Source organism: Myotis davidii, unplaced genomic scaffold (assembly GCF_000327345.1).
Source record: "Myotis davidii unplaced genomic scaffold, ASM32734v1 scaffold1187, whole genome shotgun sequence".
Lineage (NCBI taxonomy): Eukaryota > Metazoa > Chordata > Mammalia > Chiroptera > Vespertilionidae > Myotis > Myotis davidii.
The window spans coordinates 2,386,310-2,400,200 of NW_006299714.1; the positions used below are offsets into that span (position 1 = coordinate 2,386,310).

At 38.2% G+C, this 13,891-nt stretch overlaps 1 protein-coding gene across 4 annotated transcripts in view; it reads right to left on the reverse strand.

The window, feature by feature from the left end:
• The window catches only part of ANK3 (ankyrin 3, node of Ranvier (ankyrin G)), a 198,408-nt gene that overhangs the window by 52,908 nt on the left and 131,609 nt on the right, over positions 1-13,891 (reverse strand). For all 4 annotated transcript variants that reach the window (XM_015571812.1, XM_015571814.1, XM_015571813.1 and 1 more), the window contains 3 exons: positions 12,860-12,966; positions 7,305-7,529; positions 4,431-4,585 (listed from right to left, as the gene is read on the reverse strand). In XM_015571812.1, the coding sequence (XP_015427298.1) occupies positions 4,431-4,585; positions 7,305-7,529; positions 12,860-12,966 (487 nt within the window). The remainder of the gene's footprint in view (positions 1-4,430; positions 4,586-7,304; positions 7,530-12,859; positions 12,967-13,891) is intronic.

The window sequence follows — 13,891 nt, forward strand, 5'->3', positions numbered from 1 at the left end:
CAATGTTATATTTAGGCCAGTATTTTTGAAATATTACCATTTCAACATGTAACCAGCATAAACATTTTTAATGAGATATACAGGCTGTCCCCCCAAAAATGTATACATACTGTAACAGCTGATAGCTCAATTTTGAAAATGAAATGTATTTTAATAAACACTGGCTTTATAATTATTCAGTGTGTGTATACATTTTTTGGGACACTCAATGTGTCTACTTTGGGAGGTGTACTAAATCTTTGTATATCATGTATTTTACATTCATAGCATCCATATCTCAATTTGTACAAACCCCATTTCAAGTGCTCTATAACCACATGTAGCTAGTGGCTACTGTATTGGATAGTGCAGGACTCAGTGTGTCTCATCAATTTTTAAGTTAAGACCTCTATGGAAGAAGAATTCTTCCACCAATCAAATACTCCCAGGTCCAGCATAACTGCAAACTACAAAACACCCCTTGGGTCTGGCTTTGGAGGCACAATTTTAAACATGTGTAAATGAACTTTGTGGGTTTAATTAAAGTAAGGTTTTAATTAAACTTATAAAGTGGGTTTAATCTGGTACACCGTAAAGAGTTTTTTGGGGAAGCAGAATGAGTATTCTCTGTTTTGCGGTATCTTTTTCTCTGTTGAGAAAACACGAATCGACAAGTGCTAGAACAAGATCTGTGTCCGCTGCCAGAGAGAAAAGTTGCTCCTGCCACATGATACCTTGGTGGTAACAGCAGGCTCTTCACACCCAGACCAACTGTCCTGTGTCATTCTAGAGGCCTCTAGAATAGAGCCCTGCTGACACACCCCCTTCATTAGCATAACCACGGAGGCTCTCGTCTCACAGGCTTGCACCGTATTTTGCAATGACCACATCCTTTTGAGTCACACATGAACTGAGAGGGTTACTTGGTTAGTAATGGAACATTTACATAGCAGCTGACCTTTACGTAGCATTTTTGTTCCCCACAAAGTAGTTTCATAGGCATCCTTCATTTGAAAACATACAAAGGCAAAGGAGTAATGTAGAAAAACAACTCGAGTTGAGTCAGAAGTCCGGATTTTGGAAGTCTCCACCTATTTATTTGCTATTTCCTGGGTGGGTGGTGGTGATGGGACGAGTGTTACCACCATCAACTGTGACCAGGGCTTCCACTGGCCCTAGTGGTGTCTGTGTGATTTAGAAAAGGGTGCCCACTTGGGAGGGACATAGTGTGGGAGGTAACATGAAACCTCCCACACGATGCTTCTACTTCTCCTCCTGAGAAAACTTTGACTAGTTGGACTTGAAAGGAAAAAGAAGGGTTGTTTTTTATGCTTTTAGAGCTAGATTGATTTTTCTTTCTGCCTGTTTTTACAGGGGTTGGGGGGCGTCCCAATAAAAATGAAGAAACTTTGGGAACAGAGGAAGAGTGGCAGTAAGTGGGGCTTGAACTGGGTATGAAATCTGAAGAATGGAGGTTCAGATATAAAAGGTGTGTAGTGGATCTTCATAATTATTATTTTAAAATTCAATACATCAAGAAAACCACTGTGCCTTCAACATTCAGTCCTCATTTTTGCTGCTCTGGCTCTCCAGTGCTTGATTTTTAAGCCCAAAAGTATTTACATTTCCTTTTAATTGTCTAAAATGGAACCCAAGTTTATCTGATCTTTAAAAATGTAGCATAGAAACTCTATCTACTATTTCCAAGATAACACACAGAATCCAGGACAGAGGGCTATATCTTCATTTCTTTAAAACACCTTAGTATGGTGAACCATTTGTCTAGGCAAAGACATGACTCACTCCTATTTGAAAATTGGTTTATTAAAAACAAAATAAAGTCATGTCAGCATGAAATTATGGAACTCCATTCCACATAATTTTAAAAAAATTCTATTTCTGCCTGACAGGAGATACTATCATTTATACTAAAAAAATGAAGAAGAATACATTATTAGAATATTAGGTGGTTTTTACTAGAACTTCAGTGTCCAATGAGATAGCCACTGGCGACATATGGCTATTTAAAATTACTTAAAATTAAGCAAAATTAAAACTTCCCTTCCTCAGTTGCACTAGCCACATTATGAGTACTCAAGAGTCACCTGTGACTAGTGATAGCTGTTGGAAAGCACAGTGTTTATATTTCCATCACCGTAGGAAGCTCTATTGGACAGTGCTGTCTTTGAATATTCAATATTCCTGCTAGAATACAGTTACTCTCCAGTACTTTCCTCAAAGTAAATGCTCCTCTTTAACTGTTTTTCTCCTGGAGATGAACACTAACAAAGTTTGGGGTAGAGGAAATGAACTAATGAGAACTTTCCTCCATAAAGCTACATCTTATAATATTGCGGTTCCTCATTCTGCTCACTCACCGGGACTGCATGAGTTAGTCTAAAGCAGCTCTGTGCCTGACACTGGTGACTCAAAGGTGACCAAGACATGTACCCTGCTCTCGGAGCTCACAGTATCAAGGTCACTACCCATTAAAAAGAAGAAAATTCTGTGTAGTGGATGCTACATTTTAAAGATTAGTCATCTACATTAGCATTTAAGAAATATGGATATATGAAAATATTTTTATATTTTATTTTCCTTAAAACAAAAACAAACTATCCTCTATGGAATACCCATTTCCCTTATTCTCTCAGATTTTTATTCTGAATTATCTGTATTATTTTTATTTTCAAAATGCTAATTCAATTCATTCTCTTAGTATTTATTCTTTTTTAAAACTCTTGATTATACATTCTTATAAATGTCCTTCTAAGAGAATGACTATTTTTCAAGCTTTGAAATAAGTTAAGGTAATAAAAATGAAAAATCTTATTGCCATTGCATGGTCCTACCCATCAGAAATTATCTGAAGCTGGAGATGGTGATATAAATATCAGTATTATGAAGATATATTTAATGTATGTTCATTAAATACATAACATTTAAAATGACTATCCCTCTGGACCTTTAAATCTACAGGTTTGTAGGAATTTTCCCTTTAGGTTTATTTTCTTCTCCACAAGACACACATTTCTAAAATAAGGGGGATATAGTTAAATCTTTGAAAACAGGTAGGACTAGATTTCAACCCTGGTGAGGCTACTTAGTTGGGGTAACCTTATATGTAACTTGACATGTCTATACTTCAGTTCCTTTACCTCTGAAGTGGGATTAAAGCTTCCCATTTTTCAGGACTGTGCTTTCATTTAAGATTTTCATATATACAGGCGTTTATTAGTCCCTCATGAACGCTAGACACTCAACAATCATTAGTTCCCTCCCCTTGCTGTAAAGACACCCGAAATTCCTGGTTGGCTGTAATTAACTATCTTATGCAAAACCTTTGGCCTGACATTTTTTTAGCCTATAGAATAATATAACAGTGACAACAACTGATATTTATCAAGGGCTTACTATGTGACAGGGGCTGTATTTCATTAGTCTTCACATAATTATTTTTTCTTAACAACAATCCTATAATGCAAGGAAGGTAATCTCCATGTCACAGAAGTAACAAAGGCTCACAGGGATCAAAGAACTTGCCCATGGTCATCCCTCAAACCCCCTTGAATCTGTGGAGCCCCTCTGTCCACATTTTGAAACAAGGAGTGACTTTTCTGGAAGCATTCCAGAAATAAGTGAGTTAAACCCTCAGAGAGTCCATTTTATGGCATGTGAGTTACATCTCCAATAAAGCAATTATTTAAAACAACTGATGGATTTGTGGTGATTAGGGAGTCAGTATAAAATAAAGACTGGCTTTATTTTATGGTGACCTTGGTCTATAAAACTGCATCAAGTATCTACTCTCAAAGTAAGTCCATTCCTAATGTCTGCACACCTCAGAAAAACGGCTTTGATTCTAAGGGTTAGACAGCCTGAGGTGTGTATGAGGAAGTGACATGCTCAGTTATATGTCAGTCTTATAGGTCAAAGAGTAAGACCTGCAGCAACAAAGACTCCAATAATTAGCCGGAAGCATATTTTTTAAAAAATGGATTACAGCTCAAGAGAAATTAAACATTCATGAAGAATACTGGAAGAATCTGGGGGAAAACTGATAGAAGGGTCTGAAAGTAATAATTCCAAAAATAAAATGTGAACGTATTTTCTTACAAATGCTCTGCATACTTTGCATACCTTCCACAATTTTTTTCACCCCCTCTTTATACATCTTTGACTTAGAAAACTTTCTTGGGTTTTGGAAAGATTGACGTATTTGATGAAACAGTCACAACCGTTACTTGTACATTAGTATTATGAGGGAAAACGTTTGTTACATTAAACGGAACTTCATGCCTTACATACACAAAACAGCAACTAAAGTTGAGGAACCTCATTCCCAGCTTGAAATACAAATGTGTGAAGTCCAGAATGTTTCTTTTAGTCTAGTTATTCCTTTGATATTTTTCCTGCAGAGACTTATAGAAACAAAGAGTCATCATAATTACCTTCATCCATGCCATTAAGTAATTCAGTTAAATCTTCATTTTTACTGTCAAATTGGTGCTCCTTCCATGTTTCTCCATTTTCACTTCGAAGAACAATGAGTTCCCTCTCTTTTCCTCTCATAGAGCCAAAGTGAGGTATTTCCACTATGACAGGGCTGGAAAAAAATCCACATTATTTTGGTATCAAATGAAATATACTTATAGTATCATACTTAAAAAAAAGTTTCATTAACGGATTCATTGGAAAATCAGAGGTGCCACTAAGGTTGGGAATGATTTCAAAGCTGCAGAATCATTTGCTAATTAAATAATATATTAGAAGCTTGAAAACATGCCATCATTCATTCATTCACAAACAATTCTTGAGGGCCTACTATAGGTTAGGCTTTTGATTTAATGGGGGAGGGGGAAATATTTAGCCAGTATAAAAATAAATTTTGATTCAAGGAATTGAGGATTATAAAAATAGACCATAAGAAAGAAAGTTGGTCCATTTTAAAAAACACAATAGGTATAATATTATATTTTATAAAAATTGCTAATGATTTAAAAGGACACAGTCATTTATTTAAAAAAAGAATTCTGTAAATTTCCTATTTTAAAGATTACTGATTTTTTTTCCCCTTAGCAAGAAAACGATCAATGTAACAACCCACTCCTCCAATAGTCCGTTTGCATGACTTTCACAGCCTAGGTAGTTAAGACACTTTCTCTGATTTTAAATTTGTGAAATGGTAGAGGGCAGCTTAATTTCCTAGCTCTAGTTTAACCTGCATAGGAATCTTTAAATTTTCTGAAAAAGCACTTGTTGGTTTGAAATTGCCATATAATCTGTTAATTTTTGACAGTGTCCTTTGCAAAAGAATGGCTGCAAATTGAAGATAGCCAATCAAGCACAGGAATAATTTTGTTAAATTTTAAAATAGGATAAATGTTACAAAAAAACGAATGGAAGTAAGCAGACCACAATCACATACAATTTATGTAGTTGGATTGTGCAGCTTTCTTTTATGACATTTAAGTAGACAGTATCATTATTCTCCTACAGAGGTTGTATGTAACCTCGCCTCTTCACCTATGTATTTATGTATGTGTGATAACAGCAGGTAAAGGCTTCCATTGGGTTAGAACATAAAAAGGGACAGTAGTTGCAACGATCAACTAACATAATAAAAACATGACTATTGGCACTCACTTAAAATGGGATGACAAATATGATCATTATACTTTTGGCAAAGTAAGTACAGTTAATTCAAATTAAAGATTTAAAAGATATGTATGCCTTTATTTTTTTGACAGGTAGAGGCAAAATCACCTACCTCTAGTAGTGTTAGTAATTCTAAGTTATTTACCATAGTTTTTATTTTTAATCACCGCTGATAATTAAATATTAATTTCTTTCAGAACGATATACAATCTTTGCAGGTTAATGTATCAGATACTGTCTCTGTGAATATTTAGGGAATGTGACTGTGTGTATGACACTCAACATCACTGGAGAGAAGATATGACAAGGACCTCTGACCAGGTGAAAGCCAAGCGTAACTTTTCATGACACGTTTCCTCATGCAGACTGCCAAGGCACATACATCGAACAGACGAGCAAACAAGTGACACATACCAACACATCAGCTAAACAAAATAAAACAAAACAATGTGGTAACTACAGTAGAATATCCTATCTGCTGCCTATTTGGTTTTCTTTCCATATCTCGTATTCCCAACATTTTTTGAAATCAGTTTACTTATGGATCACTTTTCCTTCGCAAAGCCCATGGAAATTACTCAAACATTTTTTTAAATGTAACTCCACACACATACATATATACACATCTACATATATATACACACATACATCTCCCACTAATAGCAAATGTTGATCTAAAGCCTGAAAATACCTTCTCCTACACTGGGTTGAAATTAGACTGCCTGTCTATCTGAAAAGCTATCATAGTCAGAACATTTCAAATGAAAGAAAGGCTTGCAAAAGCACAAAAAAAAAATGAAAGCAGAATGCTTGCAGTGAATTCCACATGCTTGAAAAGCACAAGATAGGTAGCGTTGCGACATTAAGTCAAGCCACTATGATTTTGTTTTTTCCTTTCAGTGACACACATCAACTGAAAGCATTAACAATTAAAAAAAAATAAAAATGAACTTAAGAATAAGACTATGGGTGTGACAGAAAAAAACTGAAAATGGAAAAAGAATTGTAGACATTCTGTATCTTGTCTATGAAGAGCCTACCCAATAAATTTTGTTCCTTGAGGCCCAAGCTGCAGGATTCGGCTAACCAAGCTCTCACCCTCAGTTACAGGGGGAGGATGGGTGGGAAGATGCAGTTTACTGAATAAGATCCATGCAGCAGGAAGAGAAACGAGAAGGGGAAACCGTGAACAAACTGTCCGTCACGACAGAGCCTGCCTGATTCGCACCCAAGTGCCACCTCAGATAGTGAAATCAATTTAGTGTTTCTTTTTGTAAAATACCATATCACAATGGATTGTTTCCCCCGGCAGTGATCTTCATAAAAGAACATGTACCCCAAGCAGCCATTTATTCAACGTGGTGATAAAGTTCCAGCACCCATATTTATTTTCCCTAAGCATGGCGCCTTGACCCTAAGGGTGGCATTGGGGTTCCGTGCACTCACTGAGCAGAGAACATGCTTCTGGGTTAGTAAAAGCTTTGACCAGCAAACTGAGTTAGGGGAGGATCAGCCTATGAGCTTTGTGACCTCTGACACTTCACAAAAGGTGCGCTCAATGCCCGTCCAACTACGCCATTTTAATAGCTAACGTCTCAAGTTAAGGGCAAAGAAAAATCAAAGATGTGGTTATGAGGGCCAAGGTTAAAATCGACACAATAACTTACCCTAGAAATTGGGCCCCTGCAGGACCCATTTCTACCAGCCTACTGGCTAGTCCCTCTCCTTCCACCATGGGGGGTGGGGTGGCCAGTTTATGTCTCTTTACCAGACGGCAGGTGATTCGGGTGGGGGCCGTGCACTTGCGTGGGGGGATGATGATTCTCATCCCGTGGTGACGGCTGCCTCTCATGGAGCCGCCTCTCGCGTCCACCATGAAGCTCACGAGAAACCTGCAGGGAGAAGATCAGAGGCCAAATCAAGGACAGAAATAAGCCATCTCCCAGAGGAGGTTTTGAAATTAAACGTTGAAAGTTTAAAGTGACAGACAGTGCAGCTATCATTTCCTCTCTTTAGAAATAAATCGGAAGTCAATACAGTGGAGTCACATCAAACATGCATTTAACTTGTGAGCTGGGCACAAAGTGAGACATGACAACTTCGTTTTGGTGGCACACGGCCCCCTGGGCGAAGCCGACCGCTTCGTCAGTGGCTCAAAGGGAAGGAACAGTGACGGTTCCAAAACGGGCATAAAAACCGGCGAAAGGACTGTCATGCGTTTGAAAACAAAAAACAAAACCACCGCATGTGGTCTCTTGTGGGTGTTGTAAGCTAGACTCAAGGATCACTTTCACTGCAAATAGTTGTAGCCATTTGCTGACTATGGAATCTCTAGCCCTGAAAGGTAAGATGAAACTCCACAGTATGTCTTAACATGTACAGTTCCTAAAAATGAATGTATATTTACTCAGACCAGCACTCTAATTTTTACTATCACAAAGCAGAATATAATCATAAAAGCAGAAGATGGCTAGTGTCGCTAAGGCAATTTTGATGGAAAGGGATTTGATTTCTTTAAAATATAAATCTGGCTTTAAAATAACCTACATTTGAGTATTTGTACAGCAATACAAATATCATCACTTAGGCCTCTTAGAAAATATCTCTCAACTACATAATTCTGTCATTGACCTCTACATTAAAGCTAATGAAAATGTAAAGAAATTAACTGTCACATCAGGGAAACAGCACATTGTGATGTGCGATTCCTGTCGTGTGCTCAGGGCAAGGAGTCCCCCGGCAAGTTCTCCCCCCAGGGCCACAGTGCTGAACCCAACACACCGAGGGGTGCACGGCAGAAGGTGAACAGGAACGCGGATCTGCGCGCGCTCATGTTCACATGTGAAAATGTGCTTGGGAATGGAACAGCATTAAATGTGGATGATGAGAAAATTGTTTGACTACCTACAGTATTTTAGGGAAAAAATTATCCCATCCATCAAAATCCTTTATCATTTATTCATCTAAAAACAGTTCTAAAATCCTGCAAATAGATTTGAGGACCCTGGCTGGAGGTCCTAGCTGGGGACCCTTTCCTAGAGAGTTAGCCTCTTGACCCGCAACCTCTTCAATAAAGCAAACTGACTTGCTCTCCCCGTGGAGAGAGACACACGGAGGTCATTTTTTTAGCCAATCCGATTTTCAGAACCGTTACTGGTCGTCAGTGGGGCAGAATCAACTTCACGCCCTTTTGCTCATTTTGGATTTAGCCATTTTCTTCTGAGTTAATTTATGTTTTCCATAACATTATACCTACTTTGAGAGACTGGGGCCACTGTGACATCTGAGGGGAAGAGATGGACCCCTTAAAAAAAAAAGCACTCCTTCCTAGTCAAAGATACGTGTTCACTTATACATGTCCACACGAACTGTCTCCAGTGCTCACGAACCTACGCTGGGAGCCTACATTTTCTTACATCTATACATGTTTAACCACCACTTTTAGTCAGTAACAAAGATAACGTGGCAATGAAGTCTCAGACAAAATCTGATGTCTCCCAGCAGTTAACGGTGAAAATCAACTTGTGATTGAGAATCATAGGAAGAGAATGGATGGAAAAATGATTCAATACTAACTCTGGGTTTGAAAATTCAGTGGTATCAGTACGATAAACATGGGGGTGTTTACACTGGGAGGGCAACGTATGCCCTGGCAACAAGCAGCTGAGTCTCCATGAGATAGACAGACAGTCATTCAGATCAGGTCTGCCTTGCTCACTGCTCCTCCTGCAGAGCCGAGCGCAGTTCCTACACACAAGACACGTTTACTGAATGAACTAACGAACAAAACTATTTTGTTAAGCGTGCTAAGAAACTGCCTAGGCCAGACTTGGTTACTAATATATATATAAATAAAATAGCATTGGTAGCTAAGTAGTCTGAAGGTAGTATAAGAAGGTAATCAGTGTCAATATAAAAATATCCCAGCTACAAAGAATATCAGAACCAAATGGAAAAAGACACATGGCTTTAGGAGATTTTAATGACAAATTGGAAGAGCCTCTTTGTGTTCTGATAGCATCCCCGTGCGGAGCTGGAGCTCATGACCAACTGTGTATTGTTCTAAGGTTTTCAACTTTATGGAGCCCACAGACTGGGGAAAGGTGGGAGTACATGTTAGGCAGAATATGGGTTCTATTATTCAATCACATTATGAACTAGAGTGATTTCTTTTACAAACTCATTCCTTACATATTCTGTATAAAATAAAATTCCATGCAATATAACTTACAGAAACAAATTAAAAGGTGATGTTCAATCATGTGCGTTGTATCTTTTATTATTTAAATTAAAGCAGGAATTCTACAAATGATCCTAAAATTAACACATGAATATTTCTAGTTTTAGGAACAGCGAGATGACAAATGCTGATACACTACAGACATTGACACAATCTAACTGCGGGAGGTGCGGGGGGGGGGGGGGGGAGGATTCACATAAATTAAAAATACAAAAGAGAATGGTTCACATAAAGGACAAGTTATCACCTTGAATCATACTGAGGAAGTGGAGAAGAATAGCTGCAAAATAATTTAGAAAGCAAATGGGAAAAATTAATGTAAGATAATTAGAAGCAAGCAACAGAAAATGTCAATGATAAGCAAAAGAAAAATAAAAACCATCAGAACATGAAACCAAAGCATTTGGCATTTGTGGGACCACCTGTAAAAATACTTGCCATACACAAGCTACTCCACAGACCTAGCATTAATGAACTATTTCCAAGTATATACCACGTCTGTATTTTTCTTTTCAAAGAAGCCCATATTAGCTGTCATTATTTTTGCTTTCCTGCACATGTCTATTGTCTTTGATTCAAGGAGCAGAGATAATTTGCATATTCAAATACTCCATTGTCTCTAATGTATGCGAAAGTTCATTTCTGATTTTATTATCCTATGCTTCCTCAGCCTCTCAGTTTAATAAATCAATGGCTAGTACTTTTCTTTCCCACGTAGAGGGTACAAAGTTCTTTGTAACAACGGTGACATTCACCAAGCTTGATTCCAAAAACTCTTCAACATGTCTGCCCACAAAATGTATGCCAAGTATTTTACATTTTCCTTCTCAACTCTGATTGGTTTTGCTTTTGCAATTTTAGACTCACGTATATCTACTAGAAGTTTTATAAATATTGTTAGCTGTTTTAATAATTACCATTACTATAATTGAAGGTTTTTCTAATTTAGTTAAATACAATGTTAATGACTCAAAGACCGTCATGTAGTTTATCATTTATACATACAGCATTTTCATGTAAATCATTGCCATTGGAATGACACTTCTGTTTTTCAGAATTGTGGTGTTCCAAGCTGAGCTCCATAAGACTACTATAAATACTACAGAATGCTGTGAATTACCTGCACCATTACTCTGAATCTCAGACTTTTCATCTGTAGAACAGGGATAATGAGTAAAACCTCTCACCGTGTCATTCTAGCTCAAATAAATACTAAATAAGACCATACATGTAAAACATTTAGCACAATGCCAGGTACATGAAAAGCACAAGGTAAATTAGCGATTATAATTTCTTTTAATTAAAAGCAGCAGCAAACACTTCATGAAACACATAAGGCACTACAGTGTTAATGACTGATCATTTATTTAATTCCAAATGAATCAGCCTTTGTCCTGGATCACAACTAATGTGTGGCCTACGTGCCAATTTCAGAGGTGAAAATACCTTGAACCATGTTCACTATCGGATGCATTATTTCTATTCCATGTGTACCGAGAACACTTACCCGAGGTTTTGATGACCTATAGGTAAAGAATCCAATTATCTAAATATACATTGATTATCAATTTATCAGTCGAAGCAGTTCAGCTTTTAGCACCAGCCTCAAATTTTGCTGGTGGGGGGCAGGGGACGGGGCAGCAGTGAGGCCTGTTTGATGTGCTTCTCACCACAGGACTTCTCATGGGACATACCGTGGCACATTCATTTTTTAAAAAGTGGATTTCTCTATATTCTTTGAAAAACTCATTTCTCTTTTCTAATTGTAATTTAATACAATTATAACTTCATTTCAGAAATGTGGAAGGGGACCAAACTTGATCTAGAGGTTTCAAGTTTGTATTTTCTTTTTAAAGGAAAATCACACAAAACCGATCACTTGTCAAATCAGAGGCCTATATCATATGAGAAAAATATAAGAACACCACAGTTTACTGCTAATTTAAAAACTAAACTTTTGAGTGAAATCCACCTATCATTCGAAGCAAAGCGCCAAAGCAAGTCAAACTGAGGCAGCACAGGGGTGTGAGGCAGGGGACAGAAAACACCAGGTAGCCACGAAGCCAAGGCGAGGCTAGATGGTCGCATGGATTCTGTGATAAGCTGACCACAAAATTGTCACCACCCTCCACTCTGTACTCAAGAACAAAGAGGCAGCCGACTGTCTCCCTGGCCTGCTTAAACATGCGCAGTGGATCAAGCTTTGACTCTTGGGGACCTTCCTAGGGTGGCAGTAATGAGCAGTCTGCCACCTTGCCCCCACAGCTGCAGGTGGAAACGCAGTTACAGGCCAGGCGGCTGGAAAGGCAAGTCCTCCCAACCCTGAAATGAAAAATTCCCCAAGCCCGCCTTTTTCAAAAAGTCTGTCCACTTTGTCCCCAGCTTATAAAATCAGCCACGCAGAGCCAGTCCCCAAGTCAGTTCAGAGGCCCTTTGCTGCCTCCTTTGTACTCGAGCACAAGCTTAATAAAATCTGTCTGGAAATGTCTCTGGGGTTTCTGTTTGAGTTCTGTCTTGGGGAACCCAAGAACCCCAAGGTGGGTAACGAAACAATGAGATAAATTAATAGAAAGATTTCATATATATATTTATTAAAAAGGAAAATCACATCAGATATTTAGGGGAAATTTTCATTTGAATAAAGTAAAATTAAGAGAAATGGCTATACATATTTTTTTTAATTGATAAGGAAAAATTAAAGACCTAGAAATGTGCCAGCATTGCCAGGAAAATTTTAGGCACCAAAACTTTAATGAATTTCCTTTCTAACACTGTGCTTCTCTATTAATAAAAATAGATATACACATTTGCTTAAAAATATTCACCAATGAGTTATAAAGTATGCCACAAACACTCACTGATTAAGTCCTATAGAAGATCAATATTGCATACAAATAAAGTTTGTCAATATGAGTTCATAACTGCAATATTAAATGCAATGCTAGCTTCACAGGATAAAGAAAAGTGCTTTAGGTTACTTACCCAGAATGAACAGGACTTGAGACAAGATTGACATTGTCCAAGGTGTCTGCAGCCCAGCTATAGTGTCTAAGAGAATCTGAGTCAAATTCTCTTGTGAATGTTAGGTGCTGGAAAAGGAAATGATAGATTGCATCAACAACCCACACAAGACATTGTTTTTCTCTGCATTTACAAAATATACCTGTATGTCTCTATCAGTCCAGGTAGTCTACATTCACAGTAAATAATTTATATACACTCCACTACAGGTCTACACAGACATTTCAAGAATTGGAAAATAGAGGTTATTTCAATCCTTTAAGAAAGCATCTGGAGTAATTGGCATAGCAAGAGGAATCGAGGAATAATTCTAACCATGCCTTTAAGCACTTCAACACATCTTCAAATTAATCCTACAACAGTTGTAAAATTCTTTCCCAAATTTCAAAAGGAAAATAAAACATTCAGTCTTGACGACTTCTGTCTCCAAGTGGGGCAGAATAGCCTGCTGCCGCCGCCAAGTCAGATAAATATGGAAATCATGTCTGAGTGCGGCAGAGAACAGCTGGGGCATGAACTGGAGGAGCTGGACTTGGGAGAGGGGAAGGTCTCCAACACTCATGCTGGCGTTTTGTTGCTACTTTTAAATTGAGGGCATTTCTCAATTACCAGTGTAGACCGAATGGGGGCTTTTGTACCTGCAGGGGCAGTTGCTGGGGAATAGAAAAATCAAAAGGAGTTCCGTGGAAATTTGGGACGCCTCCAGCGTGCTCTCCGTTAGGACATTGGCGGAATTCTGGGGCTGTGCAGAACAGGCTCACCAGAAAATCCGAAAGGCTCATGGAGCTTTGTGGCAGTTTCATGAGAAACAGATTGAGAGTTTGGAACTTGTCGGGAGAGGAGACTGGAAAATCACACCAGAGTTTTAAGTAAAGACCCCAAGGGACCAGGGACAAACCAGAGGCGGTCTCCACTTAAGCAGAGCTGCAAACCAGCCTCATTTCAGCAGACTCCCTCCCGATAGGATTAGATAACCAGCCACCATGTTTGCCA